This window comes from Rosa rugosa, chromosome 1, assembly GCF_958449725.1.
Source record: "Rosa rugosa chromosome 1, drRosRugo1.1, whole genome shotgun sequence".
NCBI lineage: Eukaryota > Viridiplantae > Streptophyta > Magnoliopsida > Rosales > Rosaceae > Rosa > Rosa rugosa.
Window position 1 is genome coordinate 5,499,268 of NC_084820.1, and position 20,955 is coordinate 5,520,222.

The 20,955-nt window shown below is 35.6% G+C and overlaps 2 protein-coding genes and 3 long non-coding RNA genes across 7 annotated transcripts; 4 read left to right on the forward strand and 1 right to left on the reverse strand.

Annotated features, from left to right (window-relative positions):
• Positions 1-596: 596 nt before the first annotated feature.
• On the forward strand, positions 597-5,055 carry LOC133727115 (uncharacterized). The gene is made up of 9 exons (XR_009855011.1): positions 597-1,241; positions 1,402-1,518; positions 2,419-2,490; positions 3,113-3,198; positions 3,972-4,136; positions 4,222-4,323; positions 4,409-4,475; positions 4,562-4,660; positions 4,761-5,055. It is a non-coding gene; the product is annotated as an uncharacterized LOC133727115 (long non-coding RNA).
• Positions 5,056-6,477: 1,422 nt separating this feature from the next.
• On the forward strand, positions 6,478-7,485 carry LOC133731449 (transcription factor RAX2-like). The gene is made up of 3 exons (XM_062158843.1): positions 6,478-6,671; positions 6,765-6,894; positions 7,173-7,485. Exons 1-3 carry the CDS (start codon positions 6,536-6,538, stop codon positions 7,483-7,485), a joined length of 579 nt encoding a protein of 192 aa, XP_062014827.1. The 5' UTR covers positions 6,478-6,535.
• A 332-nt stretch (positions 7,486-7,817) lies between these two features.
• LOC133712404 (uncharacterized) lies at positions 7,818-10,898 on the reverse strand. 3 transcript variants are annotated; one of them, XR_009847386.1, is made up of 3 exons: positions 10,797-10,898; positions 10,322-10,674; positions 7,818-8,925 (listed from the first exon to the last, which is right to left on the reverse strand). It is a non-coding gene; the product is annotated as an uncharacterized LOC133712404 (long non-coding RNA). The 3 variants fall into 3 exon arrangements; XR_009847383.1 differs by lacking the exon at positions 10,797-10,898 and having other exon boundaries at positions 7,818-8,273; positions 8,385-8,925; positions 10,322-10,789; XR_009847375.1 differs by lacking the exon at positions 10,797-10,898 and having other exon boundaries at positions 10,322-10,789.
• Positions 10,899-12,685: 1,787 nt separating this feature from the next.
• On the forward strand, positions 12,686-13,736 carry LOC133740168 (uncharacterized). The gene is made up of 5 exons (XR_009861054.1): positions 12,686-12,817; positions 12,903-13,004; positions 13,090-13,156; positions 13,243-13,341; positions 13,442-13,736. It is a non-coding gene; the product is annotated as an uncharacterized LOC133740168 (long non-coding RNA).
• A 1,853-nt stretch (positions 13,737-15,589) lies between these two features.
• On the forward strand, positions 15,590-16,524 carry LOC133731534 (transcription factor RAX1-like). Its single transcript, XM_062158932.1, has 2 exons — positions 15,590-15,690; positions 15,854-16,524. The coding sequence occupies exons 1-2, from the start codon at positions 15,590-15,592 to the stop codon at positions 16,404-16,406; spliced, it is 654 nt and encodes a 217-aa protein (XP_062014916.1). The 3' UTR covers positions 16,407-16,524.
• The last annotated feature ends 4,431 nt before the right edge of the window (positions 16,525-20,955 follow it).

Here is a 20,955-nt window from a genome sequence, read left to right on the forward strand (position 1 = left end):
CCTAACGATTAGACGTGTATGTTTAGCTAACCTCACTTCTAGGAATTTTCATATCAATCTCTTTATTAGGTATTCTGTCATTGCGAGTTAACCATATTTCTTAGGTACCTATATGCATATATCTATCGATTAGGTAACAATTGAGAATCAACAATGATCAAATTAATATGACAATATACAAAAAGAAAAGTTCAAACCTAGAACAAAATACTTTACCATAAGAAAATTCAGGGTACAATGATGAGAAAAGAAGAGATTTGAAAAACTAAATCTCATGAATAACAAACCTTAGTACTATACTTTCGAAAGAGAACATGGTCACGAATGCACACAAGTTCACAACAACAAATTTGAACATCTTTCTTATAGTCTACAGGAACTGAACTTGTATTTGTATAGTTTGAAATCATGGTGCTATATGTAAAAGTTTTCCTCAATGAAATTTTGAAATCAAAGCATGCATGAATTAAGCCATAAAATCACATACTTTTCAAAATGTTATAAATGTGACAACAAATTTGTTGTCAAAGTGGTACCGTGAGTCCTAATCTTAGTTATAATAATGGTAATACAACACCTACGAGGCTACGACACTACTAGAAATCTGTTCATAGACATCGCATGTTTTAAATCGGTTAGACTTGCACACGATGTAAAAACGTAATCTAACATCGTTTTACGAAAATACCGATTTAAATGTATATCATTAACATCGGGTCTTAAAATGACCGGTGTTAAAAGTTTTGTTTGAAAATTTGCGGGAACCTATTTTTGCAAAACGCGCTAAGTGTTTTAAGTGAATTGAAGAAGCGGGTACTAAATCTAAAAACTTTCACACTTAGAAAAAAAAATTAAAGCCCGATCCCAAAAGTTAGACAGAAAACCCTAAGCTCTCGCGCGGCCTCCATCTCACTCGAACTCGCCTTCATTCTGAACTCACCCCAAACTGGATCTCCTCCCAAACCCGACCTCCATCTCCTCCCTTCCCTCCTTCATCTACGTCCTCAGCTTCTTCGGCATCAACTCCGTCCACTCCGGCATCGACTCCGTCCAGTCCGTCCTCAGCTTATTCGTCGAAGCATTTCTAAACAACGCCGTTCCGTCTTAGCCTCTGGAATCGAAGCAAGAGAGCGGCGGCCAGTCGGCGCGACTCACTTCAGAGAACGACTCCGTTGTGGGATTCGAAGGATTTGCCTATCGAAGGATTCTAGGAGTCGCCGGTCGGAGACGAAGTAATCTTAGTACGTATTGTTCTAGTTCTATATATGTAAATGATAGAGTCAATTTCAGTCGTTTTACTTGTTGATGGTATCAGGCTTGTGGGAGATTTGTTGTGTTTGTACTTTTTTTGTTTTGTTTTGTTGCAATTCTGATTGTTTGATAATTTACAACGTTTGACAGACTTCCCATCGTTGGGGTGTAGAGTAGCATAATTTACAAGGTTTATTGACTGCATGCTTCCTTGTTCTGGAGAGCTCCTCGGTTCAATTGGGCTACAACAAAAGCAGCCTTCATGAGGTTGAATGTATAATCTTTTAACATCTTTTCATTTTTCACATTGATAGCCATTATGACTTATGCATGCTAATAGGTTTAGAGAAATAGGTTTTGCTGCTAAATGTCTGTGCTTGTAATGTTTTGCTGCTCATGGTTAAGTGTATAATGGTTTGATCTTTTAACTTATACATCCAGAACAAAAATGATTTTGTTTTTGCACGTGGTGCATTCTTGGTATTCATTTTTCTGTTTTGCATATAGCTTTTGCATTTGTATAGGTAGTTTCATTCTTTTCATCCTAATGGCTTGAGGAAATCTGAAGAATCTGTATCTTGTGCTTCATGACAACGGTCTTTTTAAGCATCTCCAAGCAGTCACATTCTGCAAAATTGATAACTTAATGTTCGTCAGGTGTAATGATTTCCTGTGGATATCAGACTTTCTGATTTATGCTTTTCAACAAGATGTGCTAGTTTATGGTAATCTCCGGTGTTCATGATATTTGGCCCTTAGTTGATGTCTTCATGCAAAAGACACACCATATACATATTGAGGAGAAAGAAATAATGAAAGTTCTAGCCATAGTTTCCTCACTAGCTTTCTAGCTGATTTACCCTTTTAGGTTAGAAATGGTTATAATCCTTTGAATGTCCTCCTTTTTCCTTTTCTTTTTTGCCCCAAATCCTTTTAGTGCTTGTTGGTTAAAGTTTGGTAATTGGTTTTATATGAATGTCAGGTAAACCCATTAAATTGCACTTAAAACAGTTTTCAGACAGGCTTTTGGCTGTATTTTCTGCAAAACTACTTCATTATTCAATCAGATTATGGTAAAAAATGGAAGTTTTCTCTAGCTAAGTATGACTGCGAAAATTATTGTATGGATTTGTGGGCTATTGTTGAAGAATGATTGTTTTTGTTTAGAGTTGAAGAAGCGCAAGTTTGTGGGTGGCTTCAAGAACGGTGAATTTGTGGATAACGTGAAGTCCAGCTTGGGTATGTTCTCTCTTGCTTCCTTCCAATCTTTGTACCAATTGAAATTGTGAGCTATCAAATTTTGGTTTTAATTGCTTTATTCTATGATTTGGAGTGGTCACATTGAGTATGAACTATTGATGTTGTTATTCTTTTGAGATCTGGTGTTGACCAGATAGGAAAAGATTTGGTTGACGCAATGGCTTTTTCTGTTAGTTTGGTTACAGGTTTATTGTCTCCCCTTCTTTTTTGTTTTTTTTTTGTCTTTTTTTTTTGGGCTGAGCTCATGCTTCTTAAATTGGCTTTTTATTCATGATAGTTGATAGTGCTCTTATTTCCTTGGCATTGAGCAGATCATGTGAATCATATTAGCACACATGCTACTGCCTGGCCTTTATTCTTTAATGGCAGAAACGTATACACAAAATCAAAGTTACTTCCCTGTTCTGCTAGATAGTCAATTGTATTAAAGGGGTGGGTGTCAAAATATATTTTCCATGGCTTACTAATTTTAGTGTGCAGTAATTGAACATATATGCTTAAAACCTTTCTTTTCTTTCAAAATCTGATTGAATTGTAGTAATGTCCTATTCAAATTTAATATTGCGATAATCTGATGTTGCTCATCTCAATAAATTGTAAGATACCAAGTTGGTTGGAAGGAGCAGCAGGTTACGAGCGGGTCTTCAAGGCAAAACTAGTGTTGAGTAGTGAAATCCAACTGTTCAGGTTAGCAATCCAAGTCTTTGATTCTGCTGTTTGGTTTGTGTATGAACTATTGAAGTGTTTACCTAATTTTCAGTTCATGATTTGAGTATGAAGTGATGGTTTTGAGTCTTGAGTTTGTGCATGAACTGTATGGCAAGAATGATTAAGTGATGTTGAACTTGTTTGTGAAGTGTTAAAAGTGATTAATTTCAGTCTTGGTTCTGTCCAGTTTTGATTGGTTAAATTAATTTTTAATTTTGATTTTTTTTTTATGATGTTTCAGCAATGGATAAATCTTGGATTAATGAAGATAGGGATACTTTAAAGTTTAAAATATCAATTGGGTGTTGAGAATTTTTTTATTTTTGCTGAAGAAAATGCTAGTAACCGTAAAATAATTCCTTGCCCTTGTTCAAGATGTGTGACAAAAAAAAGTCAATTAGAGTCATTAGGGGCCATTTGTATGCTTATGGCTTTAGTTTGAGCTACACAACCTGGATATAGCAGCATATATGGCGTAAGTATCGATCACTTCATGAAGTGCTATAATTCTTGTTTTGTTTCCATTCAACTATTCAACTTAGGTGATATGAGCCATGTTTCAACTATACGACATTGAGTAAATAAATTTTTTATGGTGTTTTGCTTGGTAATGGTTATATGTGGAAAGATTAGAACACATTTATTCTTGTCTAGCAAATGGTTATGTGTGGAAATGTGATATGGGATTATGGTGTTTTGCTGCATTTGAAAATCAGTTTGCCTGCAATTTGATGTCTTTCATTTTGACACAGGTGCTTGCATGAACTTCTTACGGAAAGAGATGCATTGGACACCTTTGCTTTTGTTGATCCGGCAGCCACATATAATTGTGAAAGACCGGACTTCGTACGGTACTTAGTTGATCGATTAAAAGAGGGAAAATCTGATCGTATATTCTTCATGCCTTACAATCCGGGGTAATGCTGCAATATTCTTAGTAAATTGAATATAGAGATGCCTGGTATTATATTCTGCATAATGTGGGCTTTATGTTTACTGTAGAAAGCATTGGATATTAACTATCATATGGGAGGGTGAAATCTACATCTTAGATCCGTTGCCAAAACCAGTCCATTATCAAGTATGAGAGACTTCAGTGATCAAGTAAGTACTACATTATATATTATCATTTTCTTTAACATATCAGACCAATGAGCATTTAAATTGAGTAATGACAATGGTTGTGCAGTGCGATGAAAACCTTCAATGCTGAAACTGGTAGGGTTAACAAACTGCCTAAAGTGAAATCGCTTCCGGTAAGACTTATACATGTGTTTGGCTGGGATAATACATTGCTTCTAGTATGTCAATGCTTGTCTAATTGAATACCTTCAATAAATAGGGCGTACCTAAACAACCAGGTGGAGTTGAGTGTGGCTATTATGTTATGCGATACATGAAAGACATAATAGAGGATGAGACACTTTCATTTCCTACCAAGGTACATGCATATATTATATCTCAAAGAACATTTTGGATTAATTAAATATTAGCTTGTTTACCCAATCACTGTGCCTTATGTGTTGTTTATATATTACTAGTGGGCGGTAAAGACGCGGAAGTCATATAGCCAAAATCAAATTGACGAGGTGCGCATTGAAGTGGCTGATTATATACAGAGTTTGATGTAGGACTGTGACTGCCAATATGTTTTTTGAGTAAGGCTAGCTAGTTTTGGCTTTGAAGCAAAGCTTGGTGTGGAACTTTTGTACATTGTTGCTCATATTTTTCCAAGCTTTGTTTTGTAAGTTTAGGGATTTATTTTGGCCCATTATGTTGAATCATGAATTTGGAAAGAACATTAATGGAAAGCCCCTAATTTTGGATGATGAGAAATGCAATTTTTTCCCCAGCAATAGCTAAATGCAAACTTTTCACATCATGCTTGTCAAAATGAAGTGAAGTGTATTAAAGCATAATAAAACAGTAATGCCAAGGAAAACGAAGTCTGTTGAGAGATTAGAAATCAGTATCAAAAATGAAATCGATGTCCTATGATTATCAATATATCGAATTGTAACTCAAAATCGATGTAATCAAAACTACTGCACATCGATTTCTAATCACCAAACCGTAATCTTCAATGAACTAACACATCAGTTTGAATAAACATAGTCGACGAACATAATACCATTGAACATCGGTTTACTTAATTGAAAACGATGTTCAGTCTCAAAACAAACATCATTTCTGAATAAAAACACGATGTATAATAAAGATACAGACATCGTTCCTAGGAAAATAATGTAGCAACCTACATGTAAAAATGGCCACGAACAAACAATACTCATGGGAACTGATGTCTACAAGTGTACTGGACATCGCTTCTGGAATAGAAATCGATGCAAATGTTCAAGTAGGTATTGTTCGACATATACTTTTTAAAGCATAAAATCTGAAAATATGAAGAATTAGACATACCTAACATACAAAAATATGATGATTATAACGATTATACATCGATTTGTTTTTTAGAATCGATGTTGGTTGTTGTCTGGGACATCGGTTCAAAATGCGCTTATACTGATGTCTATACTTTTCTCTACACCCACTAAGACATCGGTCGAAAATTAGTTTAAAATCGGTCCAGAACCGATGTCTATGAACAAAATTCTAGTAGTGCGACCTTGTTACAAGTTTTTGAACAAATTCGTTGTCGATGTTGTAATTAATTTTATTTCAATTATATGCAAGTAGTATAAATGAATATGGTAACTTCGTTCTCAAAGTTGTAATTTTGATCTATATAAATTGTAATTTTTGTTCAAGTAAATGTAAAATGAGTGTATGATTAACATAACAGTATCATAGCTTATCCCCAATTTTTAACTAAAACCGCATATATATATATATATATATATTTTTTTTTTTTTTTCACCAAATTTTTCCCACCCTCAGATGATGATTGTTAAACACTTTTGCGAACTAACGGAATTCAAAAACTATTGGGTACTAAGTTTACTAGCTCTAGAAGAAGCATTCTACCCTAAACTTTAAATCCATCGATCCAAGATTGTCAATTGGCATTAGCTACTAGTTCCACTTCACAACAAAAGCATGAGATCTGTGTGCTTCCTCAAACACCAACACTGGATTTGACGAGTCTCTCTTAGAAAAACACTACATAATGGAATATTTTTTAATGTAAGAATGAATTGTATATAACCAAGTTAGACAAGTCAATATTTCTAAAGCTCTATATAGTTTACTTTTTATCCATCTCATCAACTTCTCAAGTAGAAGCCTAGCCCAGCTAGTTTGTCTTCTTCTTGCTTCTGCTTTTCAAACACTCTCTGTATGTGTGACGGTGTTAGCCATGGGAAGAGCTCCATGCTGTGACAAATCTAAAGTGAAAAGAGGACCATGGTCTCCCGAAGAAGACGCCACCCTCAAGAACTACCTCCACGAACATGGCACCACTGGCAATTGGATTACTCTACCAACCAAAGCAGGTGCTTAATTGTTATCTTTCTCTTGCTTTGGGCATTCATTTTTATCAAATCCCATCTTCACGGTGGTTGATTAGTTTAACGTTTTTGTTTAAGGCCTGAATCGTTGCGGTAAGAGTTGTCGTTTGAGATGGCTGAACTATCTTAGGCCAGACATCAAGCGTGGTACTTTCACGGAGGAAGAAGACAATGTTATCTGCACTCTCTTTAGAAGCATTGGAAGCAGGCAAGTGAATAACTATGGCACTCATATATGGTACCAGTACTACAGATTTTGCTATAATGTTGTTCTACTTGGGTGTTAAACGCATTTCCAGCAGTTTGATTGGTTTTAGTCTTCGGTTGACTCCCAATCCTACGGTTGTAAAGGCTTTCAACACCTAGGTTAACACGGTAAAGACTAGAACTACTACTAGTACTGCCACTTTCTTTTCTAGTGTATGTGATTTGTGAAGGTCCTTCACAAGAGTTGATCATTTATGTTTCTCTGTGTTTTGGGATTAGGTGGTCTGTCATAGCTTCTCAACTGCCAGGACGAACAGATAATGATGTGAAAAACTATTGGAACACAAAGTTGAAGAAAAAGCTGCTGGCGGTTGCTGCAAGAAATAACATTGTGGCTACTAGACAGACATGTGATCACAACATTGCTCAGTTTTCAGCTCCAGTTCCTCCCAAAATCGAAACCCCTCATGGCCCTGAGACTTCATCTTGTTTAGGTGCACTACAAGAAAAAACATGTTTAACAACATGCAATTCACGTTGTCAATCACTTTTGACAACGTTTGGCGCATGTTGTAGATGCCAGAGTCATTAAAAGTCCACGAGTCCTTAACATCGCGCTTTGCACGTTGTCGAAAAGAGGCGAAGCATGTTGTTGTAATCATTCAACAATGAGCCATGCACGTTGTCATAAATTTTCGACAACGTTTCAAGCGCATGTTGTAAGTTTTAACAACACTCTCAGCATGTTGTCTTTAGTTTTCGACAGCATACATGGTATGTTGTCATATTACTGGATACGTTGTTATAAAATTTCAGTACATATTATTGCACCCAATTTGCTGGGCTATGCTTTCCTGTACCTCTATAAACATTCACCATTACTTAAACACATTCACATGCCAATATTAGTACACACTAACCATGTATGAAAAATATACATTTCATTAGGAGTGCCACATTCTCTTATACATATGTGCTTTACAAAACAAGCATGACAAAGTACTGGATTCTTTGTTCATCAGCATTCACAAAACATGCATGGTACTTCCTGACCTACATAAATTCTCTAGTAAAGCAAAATGTACCTGCTACTTCAACTACTAAGGGAGCATTTTAATGGAGCTTTTGGGCCATGCAAGAGTGCTTCCTACAACTTCACCAAGTTGTTTGGCATCCATGGTTGCTCTATACACTTCCATATTCTGATACTCATCAAACACCACATCAACCCAAACCTTCCAACAATCTCGTCCAAGAGGCACACAATGAACTTTTGTACTTGGAGACTTAATACAGTAGCTTCAAGTTCTTTAACCTTTGCACTCCCTTGAATAGTAGCATTGACTCGAGATGGTGTAGCACCAAACCCAAGCCCACGAACTTGAATAAAAGAAGATTAAATGAATACAGAATCATATAGAGTTGTAACAATGAATACAAAAACATGATAACCAAATACCCTTACAGAGTTGCTGGTATTAATTTACTCACCTCACCATGCTCAGACATCTTCTAGAGTTGTACAAATCAATCCAAAAGCTTTTGTTCTGTATGCATAATCAATCCAAAAGCTTTTGTTCTGTATGCATTCACATGTATTCTGATTACATGTAGCCTAAATGTGTTAAATCAAACTAAAGGCCTTCCCCCAATCAAACTCACACATGGCATTTCCAATTTACCTCATATATTTTCGAAACTAAACAATTTGCAGAACTAGTTTTGTGTATTATTTGGCATTTCCAGAGTAAGGAAAATGCCAGAGTAAGGAAAATGCATGCTTCCAATCTGCGGAAACAATGGTAGCTTCTCATTTCTCAAAATCTCCTAGTTTTGTGTATGATCTGTTAATGACTATTAAGTTTTAACATACATACATACATACATAACTTAACTCTTTGCTTTTGAAAGAAGAAACATTCAAATAAGGTGAAATATAGACAAGAGGAAGGAGATTTACAGTTTGATACATGTAACTATCAAGCTCGTCCACTGAATCATCAGCTGGCGTCAAATTTGCCACAGCAACAATCTGCGTAATAGCACACACATGTCAATCCTCAAGCGTTGATAAATTAAATTACAAAGAGTTCCTTTTCATCTTCTGCAGAAAAAAATGAAGAAACAAATGCAGAAAGTATAAACAGGGTTCTTTTGGATACATATTATGACAACACCAAACAAAAATGTTTATTAGTCAATACTGAAGCACGCATTCTGCTGGCAAGTTTCAGCTTCCTACCAACCCATCAAAAGAGTCTTGCTTTGTTGCCAACCCAAGGCAACTCGAAGAAAACGATGAATGCAGAAAGAGTTTAACAACATTTGGCTGACATGATATGTGTCAAGCATATGCTGCCAATGGCTAATCCAAATCTAAAAATAGAACATTACTTATTTCCATCCAATTCTAGCTCAAACAGCTTGGCTAATCCATGTCTCCCAACTACTTTTACTTACCGAATAATCACCCAACAAAATTGAACCCAAGAAACAAGAAAGTTAAAACCCAGTTACCAAAACCCGAAAAAGGAACAAACTTTATGCTCCTTTCCTTCAACTCTTCTAAATTTCCCAGGAACCAAATAAACCACATAGAATGACAGTGACTCCCAACAAAGAAAAACATAGCCCCATTCCTCAAATTCCAATGCCATCATCAGACTTGGCTCAAATTGAGTTAGGGTTCGTGATTATGATACCATCAATTCGCCAGAAATACCACCTTAATTTTAAACTGATTAGTAATCAAATCTTCGAGAAAACAACTGGTAGAAGAACATTGCGGCCTTACTTTCTAGTCTATAGTTCCAATTCAGTTCAACACAATTAACATGCCAATGTAATAACAATTCCTTGCATTAATATTCTTTGTACAAAACCAAGAACTGCATTTAGTCTGATTCCATTTTGTTAGTTTCATTTCACTGAGAGCAATCTGACATCTCTACAAACTCATACTTAACATAAAGATTAGAACTGGAAATGGACTTGCAAATCCATTCCAGCTGCCAGCCCATTATCAGCAAACATCAACAAGCGAAAAACAAACACTGTAGTGTAATCAACATGAAGATACCAGTAAAAATTAATGATAATAATCACCACAGATGAAATTCAAAGCATAATTATCCAAAGCAACCACATATTAACCTAACACGATCCAATTAATCGCAACGGATATGCAACGGATATGTACAAGTATGGTACCCGCTTCCAATTAATCGCAACAATTACTCTATCAGAAATCATATTAAAGAAAACCACACAAACAGATAATCCGAAACGAAAAACGAATTGCAGAGATTGAAATCGAAACCCTAATAAAGGATACACACTTCGAAGCAAAAAAAAAAAACCAGAAACCACAATTCGAAATCAGAAACCTGGCACAGTTAACTAAGCGGAGCAAGAAGAAAGGTACTGACCACTTGAAATCGACGCCTCTGATGGCCATGGAGGTCGAGCTATGCACGAATCGCTGCGAGTGAGATACAAGATCCGACGATACTCAAGGAAGGAAATGCTTGAATCGGACGCCGATCTTTCGCGGACGGAGAGAGGTTTCGGAGAGAACAGAGGTCGCCGGAAAAAGAGAGAGGCGGTGAGGGAGTGAACGGAGAACCACCATTGTCGGCGAGTCGGAGTCTATGGAATTGGAGAAGTCAAAAATAGTACCTGCAATCAGAATTGGAGAAGCATTGCAGGAATTAAAGGGAATAATGCGCAGAGAAAAGCGAGCTGATCTTCTTGGGAATCAAAGAGAGAGAAGCGGGCTGATCTGAGAGATGCAGCAAGTGAGTGAGTGTTTGAGTTGAAACTGAGATATCTGAGCTTTTGATTTTGATACCTTGAGAGAATTTGAAATTGAAAACTGAGAATGAAGAACTGCTTGATAATTACCTTGAGAGAGTTGACGGCTTGAAAAGTATCTTGAGGTCTGAAATGACTAGGTGGCTCCGACCCCATCGAACATTATGAAGGTCACCGTCGACTAGGGTTGGTTTTATATGAATGTCAGGTAAACCCATTAAATTGCACTTAAAACAGTTTTCAGACAGGCTTTTGGCTGTATTTTCTGCAAAACTACTTCATTATTCAATCAGATTATGGTAAAAAATGGAAGTTTTCTCTAGCTAAGTATGACTGCGAAAATTATTGTATGGATTTGTGGGCTATTGTTGAAGAATGATTGTTTTTGTTTAGAGTTGAAGAAGCGCAAGTTTGTGGGTGGCTTCAAGAACGGTGAATTTGTGGATAACGTGAAGTCCAGCTTGGGTATGTTCTCTCTTGCTTCCTTCCAATCTTTGTACCAATTGAAATTGTGAGCTATCAAATTTTGGTTTTAATTGCTTTATTCTATGATTTGGAGTGGTCACATTGAGTATGAACTATTGATGTTGTTATTCTTTTGAGATCTGGTGTTGACCAGATAGGAAAAGATTTGGTTGACGCAATGGCTTTTTCTGTTAGTTTGGTTACAGGTTTATTGTCTCCCCTTCTTTTTTGTTTTTTTTTTGTCTTTTTTTTTTGGGCTGAGCTCATGCTTCTTAAATTGGCTTTTTATTCATGATAGTTGATAGTGCTCTTATTTCCTTGGCATTGAGCAGATCATGTGAATCATATTAGCACACATGCTACTGCCTGGCCTTTATTCTTTAATGGCAGAAACGTATACACAAAATCAAAGTTACTTCCCTGTTCTGCTAGATAGTCAATTGTATTAAAGGGGTGGGTGTCAAAATATATTTTCCATGGCTTACTAATTTTAGTGTGCAGTAATTGAACATATATGCTTAAAACCTTTCTTTTCTTTCAAAATCTGATTGAATTGTAGTAATGTCCTATTCAAATTTAATATTGCGATAATCTGATGTTGCTCATCTCAATAAATTGTAAGATACCAAGTTGGTTGGAAGGAGCAGCAGGTTACGAGCGGGTCTTCAAGGCAAAACTAGTGTTGAGTAGTGAAATCCAACTGTTCAGGTTAGCAATCCAAGTCTTTGATTCTGCTGTTTGGTTTGTGTATGAACTATTGAAGTGTTTACCTAATTTTCAGTTCATGATTTGAGTATGAAGTGATGGTTTTGAGTCTTGAGTTTGTGCATGAACTGTATGGCAAGAATGATTAAGTGATGTTGAACTTGTTTGTGAAGTGTTAAAAGTGATTAATTTCAGTCTTGGTTCTGTCCAGTTTTGATTGGTTAAATTAATTTTTAATTTTGATTTTTTTTTTATGATGTTTCAGCAATGGATAAATCTTGGATTAATGAAGATAGGGATACTTTAAAGTTTAAAATATCAATTGGGTGTTGAGAATTTTTTTATTTTTGCTGAAGAAAATGCTAGTAACCGTAAAATAATTCCTTGCCCTTGTTCAAGATGTGTGACAAAAAAAAGTCAATTAGAGTCATTAGGGGCCATTTGTATGCTTATGGCTTTAGTTTGAGCTACACAACCTGGATATAGCAGCATATATGGCGTAAGTATCGATCACTTCATGAAGTGCTATAATTCTTGTTTTGTTTCCATTCAACTATTCAACTTAGGTGATATGAGCCATGTTTCAACTATACGACATTGAGTAAATAAATTTTTTATGGTGTTTTGCTTGGTAATGGTTATATGTGGAAAGATTAGAACACATTTATTCTTGTCTAGCAAATGGTTATGTGTGGAAATGTGATATGGGATTATGGTGTTTTGCTGCATTTGAAAATCAGTTTGCCTGCAATTTGATGTCTTTCATTTTGACACAGGTGCTTGCATGAACTTCTTACGGAAAGAGATGAATTGGACACCTTTGCTTTTGTTGATCCGGCAGCCACATATAATTGTGAAAGACCGGACTTCGTACGGTACTTAGTTGATCGATTAAAAGAGGGAAAATCTGATCGTATATTCTTCATGCCTTACAATCCGGGGTAATGCTGCAATATTCTTAGTAAATTGAATATAGAGATGCCTGGTATTATATTCTGCATAATGTGGGCTTTATGTTTACTGTAGAAAGCATTGGATATTAACTATCATATGGGAGGGTGAAATCTACATCTTAGATCCGTTGCCAAAACCAGTCCATTATCAAGTATGAGAGACTTCAGTGATCAAGTAAGTACTACATTATATATTATCATTTTCTTTAACATATCAGACCAATGAGCATTTAAATTGAGTAATGACAATGGTTGTGCAGTGCGATGAAAACCTTCAATGCTGAAACTGGTAGGGTTAACAAACTGCCTAAAGTGAAATCGCTTCCGGTAAGACTTATACATGTGTTTGGCTGGGATAATACATTGCTTCTAGTATGTCAATGCTTGTCTAATTGAATACCTTCAATAAATAGGGCGTACCTAAACAACCAGGTGGAGTTGAGTGTGGCTATTATGTTATGCGATACATGAAAGACATAATAGAGGATGAGACACTTTCATTTCCTACCAAGGTACATGCATATATTATATCTCAAAGAACATTTTGGATTAATTAAATATTAGCTTGTTTACCCAATCACTGTGCCTTATGTGTTGTTTATATATTACTAGTGGGCGGTAAAGACGCGGAAGTCATATAGCCAAAATCAAATTGACGAGGTGCGCATTGAAGTGGCTGATTATATACAGAGTTTGATGTAGGACTGTGACTGCCAATATGTTTTTTGAGTAAGGCTAGCTAGTTTTGGCTTTGAAGCAAAGCTTGGTGTGGAACTTTTGTACATTGTTGCTCATATTTTTCCAAGCTTTGTTTTGTAAGTTTAGGGATTTATTTTGGCCCATTATGTTGAATCATGAATTTGGAAAGAACATTAATGGAAAGCCCCTAATTTTGGATGATGAGAAATGCAATTTTTTCCCCAGCAATAGCTAAATGCAAACTTTTCACATCATGCTTGTCAAAATGAAGTGAAGTGTATTAAAGCATAATAAAACAGTAATGCCAAGGAAAACGAAGTCTGTTGAGAGATTAGAAATCAGTATCAAAAATGAAATCGATGTCCTATGATTATCAATATATCGAATTGTAACTCAAAATCGATGTAATCAAAACTACTGCACATCGATTTCTAATCACCAAACCGTAATCTTCAATGAACTAACACATCAGTTTGAATAAACATAGTCGACGAACATAATACCATTGAACATCGGTTTACTTAATTGAAAACGATGTTCAGTCTCAAAACAAACATCATTTCTGAATAAAAACACGATGTATAATAAAGATACAGACATCGTTCCTAGGAAAATAATGTAGCAACCTACATGTAAAAATGGCCACGAACAAACAATACTCATGGGAACTGATGTCTACAAGTGTACTGGACATCGCTTCTGGAATAGAAATCGATGCAAATGTTCAAGTAGGTATTGTTCGACATATACTTTTTAAAGCATAAAATCTGAAAATATGAAGAATTAGACATACCTAACATACAAAAATATGATGATTATAACGATTATACATCGATTTGTTTTTTAGAATCGATGTTGGTTGTTGTCTGGGACATCGGTTCAAAATGCGCTTATACTGATGTCTATACTTTTCTCTACACCCACTAAGACATCGGTCGAAAATTAGTTTAAAATCGGTCCAGAACCGATGTCTATGAACAAAATTCTAGTAGTGCGACCTTGTTACAAGTTTTTGAACAAATTCGTTGTCGATGTTGTAATTAATTTTATTTCAATTATATGCAAGTAGTATAAATGAATATGGTAACTTCGTTCTCAAAGTTGTAATTTTGATCTATATAAATTGTAATTTTTGTTCAAGTAAATGTAAAATGAGTGTATGATTAACATAACAGTATCATAGCTTATCCCCAATTTTTAACTAAAACCGCATATATATATATATATATATATTTTTTTTTTTTTTTCACCAAATTTTTCCCACCCTCAGATGATGATTGTTAAACACTTTTGCGAACTAACGGAATTCAAAAACTATTGGGTACTAAGTTTACTAGCTCTAGAAGAAGCATTCTACCCTAAACTTTAAATCCATCGATCCAAGATTGTCAATTGGCATTAGCTACTAGTTCCACTTCACAACAAAAGCATGAGATCTGTGTGCTTCCTCAAACACCAACACTGGATTTGACGAGTCTCTCTTAGAAAAACACTACATAATGGAATATTTTTTAATGTAAGAATGAATTGTATATAACCAAGTTAGACAAGTCAATATTTCTAAAGCTCTATATAGTTTACTTTTTATCCATCTCATCAACTTCTCAAGTAGAAGCCTAGCCCAGCTAGTTTGTCTTCTTCTTGCTTCTGCTTTTCAAACACTCTCTGTATGTGTGACGGTGTTAGCCATGGGAAGAGCTCCATGCTGTGACAAATCTAAAGTGAAAAGAGGACCATGGTCTCCCGAAGAAGACGCCACCCTCAAGAACTACCTCCACGAACATGGCACCACTGGCAATTGGATTACTCTACCAACCAAAGCAGGTGCTTAATTGTTATCTTTCTCTTGCTTTGGGCATTCATTTTTATCAAATCCCATCTTCACGGTGGTTGATTAGTTTAACGTTTTTGTTTAAGGCCTGAATCGTTGCGGTAAGAGTTGTCGTTTGAGATGGCTGAACTATCTTAGGCCAGACATCAAGCGTGGTACTTTCACGGAGGAAGAAGACAATGTTATCTGCACTCTCTTTAGAAGCATTGGAAGCAGGCAAGTGAATAACTATGGCACTCATATATGGTACCAGTACTACAGATTTTGCTATAATGTTGTTCTACTTGGGTGTTAAACGCATTTCCAGCAGTTTGATTGGTTTTAGTCTTCGGTTGACTCCCAATCCTACGGTTGTAAAGGCTTTCAACACCTAGGTTAACACGGTAAAGACTAGAACTACTACTAGTACTGCCACTTTCTTTTCTAGTGTATGTGATTTGTGAAGGTCCTTCACAAGAGTTGATCATTTATGTTTCTCTGTGTTTTGGGATTAGGTGGTCTGTCATAGCTTCTCAACTGCCAGGACGAACAGATAATGATGTGAAAAACTATTGGAACACAAAGTTGAAGAAAAAGCTGCTGGCGGTTGCTGCAAGAAATAACATTGTGGCTACTAGACAGACATGTGATCACAACATTGCTCAGTTTTCAGCTCCAGTTCCTCCCAAAATCGAAACCCCTCATGGCCCTGAGACTTCATCTTGTTTAGGTGGCACATTACCATATGCAGCGAACATAAGTTCGGTGCATAGTTTTGATCAACCAAAGCAAACTTTTGAACCCTGGTGCAATCATTCTGATTCAAAGCCTATGGAAGTTTCTGATTTTGGCAGCACTAGTGAAAGTAACAGTTTCAGTATTCCACTATCTCATCAGGGAGTTTCAAGTCTTCCCAGTTCATCCAGTCTGGCTCAGCTGGATCAGTACCATTGCTCCTTGTGGTCTGGATATGAAGGTATCAATTACGTTAACAGCGAGTTCCTTATGGACTTCGGATTCAAAACTCCTCCTGGTGATCATTTTCTTCTGGGTGGCTTTGGTCATTAGGCGCATTCCTATCTATCAAACCGCCACAAGCCCACAAACTATCTTGTAATAACATGCAATTAAATAAGTTCAGAGGAGAAAGAAGACCCAGATAACGTTGCTATTAACGGTAATGTATGCACCAATCATGGATTTAGGTAGTGTTCTGAAATGTTGAATTAGTCTACATATTTTTTTCTGCACGTAAAATGTTTCGGTTGTGCAAGTGACATATTCATAATAAGAATCAAATACTCTTTAACTGTTTGCTTATGACTAGTCAGTGGTTCACGATAGTTGCATTGGCAGCCAATTCATAGTGAAGAAAACGTCTCCATCTGATAAAGACCCTATGTGTGTTTGTGTCCTTGTGCATTAATGTAATGGAGTTCAATTCATACCCTTTGAATGATCAGTTTACCAGTTTTCGTCAGTTTCTTGGTGAGCAGGGCACAAACAGAAGCGAGGTCCTTGCAGCGTAACATAATGCTAACATCATTCAAAGGGTCGGGATCCCCTTCCGTGTATTAATGCGTTGATACATAATGTGTAGACTAACTCTATATGCACCAAAGATCATCTCCGTGTAGTGGAAGGTTCATGGTGCAGTAGTCTACTACTGCATCAAGCCATCAAGCTAGCTAGTCTATCTTATATAAAGCCGATTTATCTTTATGAATCGATGCGTTAATAAATAATTTTATTTTTCACATTCTAGATGACTGCTTTAAAAATAATAAATGAATGTTCAATGTATAAAGCTCAAAGATGTCGAATTTTAAACAAATTGAATATTCCACGGTAGTCATGAAAAAGTCATGATTTATCCACATCATCCACATTAAATCTTCAAGCTAATTTCCAGTGTAAAAACCACAGCTTCATCCTTATAGCTAGGCCACAATATGAACAGAAAGTATCCCTAGTCAAAAGTGTTCATGGATAGTCACTTTGAACATTGACCATTTCAAAAGTAACAAGTGTGATTAGTGTCTGGTTACTATTATAGTATTATTATTGGGAAAAATGGTAGACCGTACTTGAAAAGGTTAGACAAAAATAAATGCCCTCCCTTCTTCTAGCTGGAAGTGACAAATAGAACATGCAGCTTTATTGCTTATAATAGAGTATTTAATTTGATTCACTAAGTGCCTTGTGTGAACTCCATTATATATAACCTTTGTTCAACCTGTTCTCTGCTTCCTAGAAATTTCGTGATGGTTTGAATCTACTATATATAGCTTCTTGACCAATTTGATTCATATAGAAGTCTTCAGCAACCCTATTTGAATCGTGTTGGCCAAGTGCAACAGTCAAGTCTGGGGAGTAACCAAGCCTTCAGCAGTTCATAAAAAATAGTGAATGTTTTTCAGGTCAATGCAGGCATGATCATGATGTATATTTCTTTATGCAGACTAATAGATAAGAGCATCTTTAGCAATGCTAGCTATTTTTGAGTTAAATTTTAGCAAAAGTAGCTAAAAAGTCATTTTAGCTATCCACTTTAGAAATACGTCTGTATCAATGCTATCTATTTTAGCTAGTTTTGAATTTATATTAATTTTTAAATGAAGATTAAATAGTTTAAATGTATTTATAAATTACATAAAATAACTTAAAATGAATGTTTTAAATTATAGAGAGCCTCATCTCGCTCTCTATATTTAGGAGCGAGATAGCTAAAAGTTATAATAGAGAGCCACTTAGGAGTCTGGTGCAGCTATTAAAATATATAAAAAGCTAAACATGCTCTCCAAAATAGCTAAAGAGTCAAAATAGAGAGTATGCTAAAGATGCTCTAAGACACGTCCGCAAATCATGATACAATTGAGACTATTTAGGGATTTATTTGAAAACCATCCCATGTTGCAAGAGTGGCTTAGATTAGGGTCTTACTAATCCCATCGGAGTTATATATTTAGTTACCAAGAGTAGAACCAAGCCCAGTAATAGACTTATGGTAAGGCTGGGCATATGGTAACAATCCGTCCCATAGCCGTTGGCCTTCTAGGCAGGGGGAATGTCACTAGTCGGATATGTGTGTAATGCTTCACCATTCTAAAGTTGAAGAGTAATATGGACATAAGAATTAGAGATTAGCTTAAATCATGCCAATGTGGAGATTGTTGAAAAAAAGTGGCTTAGATTAGAGCTTTAATAATCCGACGTCATATGTGAACAATCATTTATTGGTTTATAAGAAACGGAAAAACAATACACATTAATGCTGAGTTTGGCCTGAGTGTGAAGAATCTTATACTAGTTTGCCCTATGAAGCCTATAAGGAATTTACAAATACCGGTATGCAAAAATCAGAAGCTTGACTTATGTAGCAAGGAACCAAAATAATGGAGTTATAGAGAAACTTATGTTCCAAAATGGGGAAATTCATTATAAACCCAATTCCTAGAAAATTTAATGGAAAAAACCTACCTATTATTTTTTTTTTCAATCTACACTCAATTATTGCCAACCAGGATAAAATATTGTCTTTTTTTGTTTTTTTTTTTCTAAAAATTACACATATTGCCACTATTTAAATCTAATAAATATTAGTCAACTAGCAAAATTAACGTCCTCCTTAATAGAATTTTTATTGGTCCCATTATTCCAGCAGTTTTCCTTCTACTCATCATTATTGCTAGAATTATGGATATTTTATTTACATTTATTTTTTTGAATTCAAAGATTTTATAGATTTAAATGAATGTGAAATTTAAACTTTCTATTTTAAAGGTAGATTTTGTGTTTTCTATTTCTGTTTTCCATCCATTTACTTGCAACTTGACTTAAAGGTAGAGGTTTTAGTTTTTAACCGAGCTAATAGTTTTTTTTTAACCTAGCTAATAGTTTTTTTTTTTAACCTAGCTTATAGATTTTGAGATTTTGTGTTTTCTATTTCTGTTTTCCATCCATTTACTTGCAACCTGACTCAAAGGTAGATGTTTAAGTTTTTAACCTAGCTAATAGGTTTTTTCTATTTTTATTTTTTTATTACAACCTAAAGATTAGACGAGTGTGTTTAGTTAACCTCACTTCTAGGAATTTTCACTTCAACCTACTTACTCGAATCATTTTTCACATCAATCTCTTTCTTAGGTATTATATAATTGCCAGTTGACCATATTTCATGGGTTGAAAATCTCTAACTTATCAGTTATCCCTATGTGCATATACCTATCTATTAGGTAACAATTGAGAATGAACAACTATCAAATTAATATGACAATATGCAAAAGGAAAAGTTCAAGGAAAAGAAAACAATATACCTAGAACAAGATAGTTTACCATAAGAAAATTCAAGGCACAATGATGACAAAAGAAAATATTTGAAAAACTAAATCTCATGAATAACATACCTTATTAGTAGATACCATACTAACCCAAAAATTAGAAAGAGAATATGGTCACAAATGATAGGTGATACGCAAGTTCACAACAACAAATTTGAACTTCTTTCTTATGATCTATAGAACTGAACTAGTATATGTATAGCTTGAATCATGGTGTTATATATATATATATATATATATATATATATATATATATATATATATATATATATATCTTAAAGGAAAAACACATTATGCGCCTTCGTCAAAGTGACTGACGGAGAAGGAATCAAGGAATTAGTGATTACCATCAATCAGCAGGAATTACGAATCAATCAGCATTTAATGTCATCATTGTAATTGATATTTCCGTTGTAATTCTCTCACTATATAAAGGGACTATGAAATGAAATGAGTAGACCAATTCCAATTCCAATTCCATTTTACTTTGACACGTTATCAGCACGCTCAGAGCAAATAAACCAAGAGAAAAGAATACCTTTATATTACCTCTAATGAATATGGAAGGAAACACATTTTAGAGAAACTTATGAGTCAATCTAGTGGACTATACCTCACTACGATTCGGGTCATTGAATCCTATGCTGTCACCAACAATGAAATGTGGGACACTGACTCATACAGGCTTTGGCATGACCGCCTAGGGCACCCCGGTCGTGACAAGATGATCCGTATTTTAAAGAACTCATGTAGACATCCCTTCTTTCGAGTGAAAAATAAAATGAGAGAAAAATCCACACTACAAGGTGTCGATCCTAGTACTGCTCAAATGCAGCCACTGCCTTCTGAAGTACCAGAAGCACTACCTCCCTCCCATTATGCCTCATTGACTATTTCAAAGGCACATCACTCGTTTTGCAAAGCCTGATCTTTAACAAAAACAGGATCGAGACCTTCCTATGCTAAAGACACAAAACAAAACATTCCATTCTTACAAAGGATACAAGTAGATATCTGTGGACCTATCCATCCAGAATGCGGACCATTCAAGTACTTTATGGTTCTGGTGGATGCTTCGACACGCTGGTCACATGTCGCTTTATTGTCCACAAGAAATGCTGCATTTGCAAAACTCCTAGCACAGATTATACGTTTAAGGGCTCACCACCCTAATCACCCTATCAAGTCTATAAGGCTTGATAACGCTGGAGAGTTTACATCAAAAGCATTTGATGATTATTGCATGTCTATTGGGATCGATGTAGAGCATCCTGTAC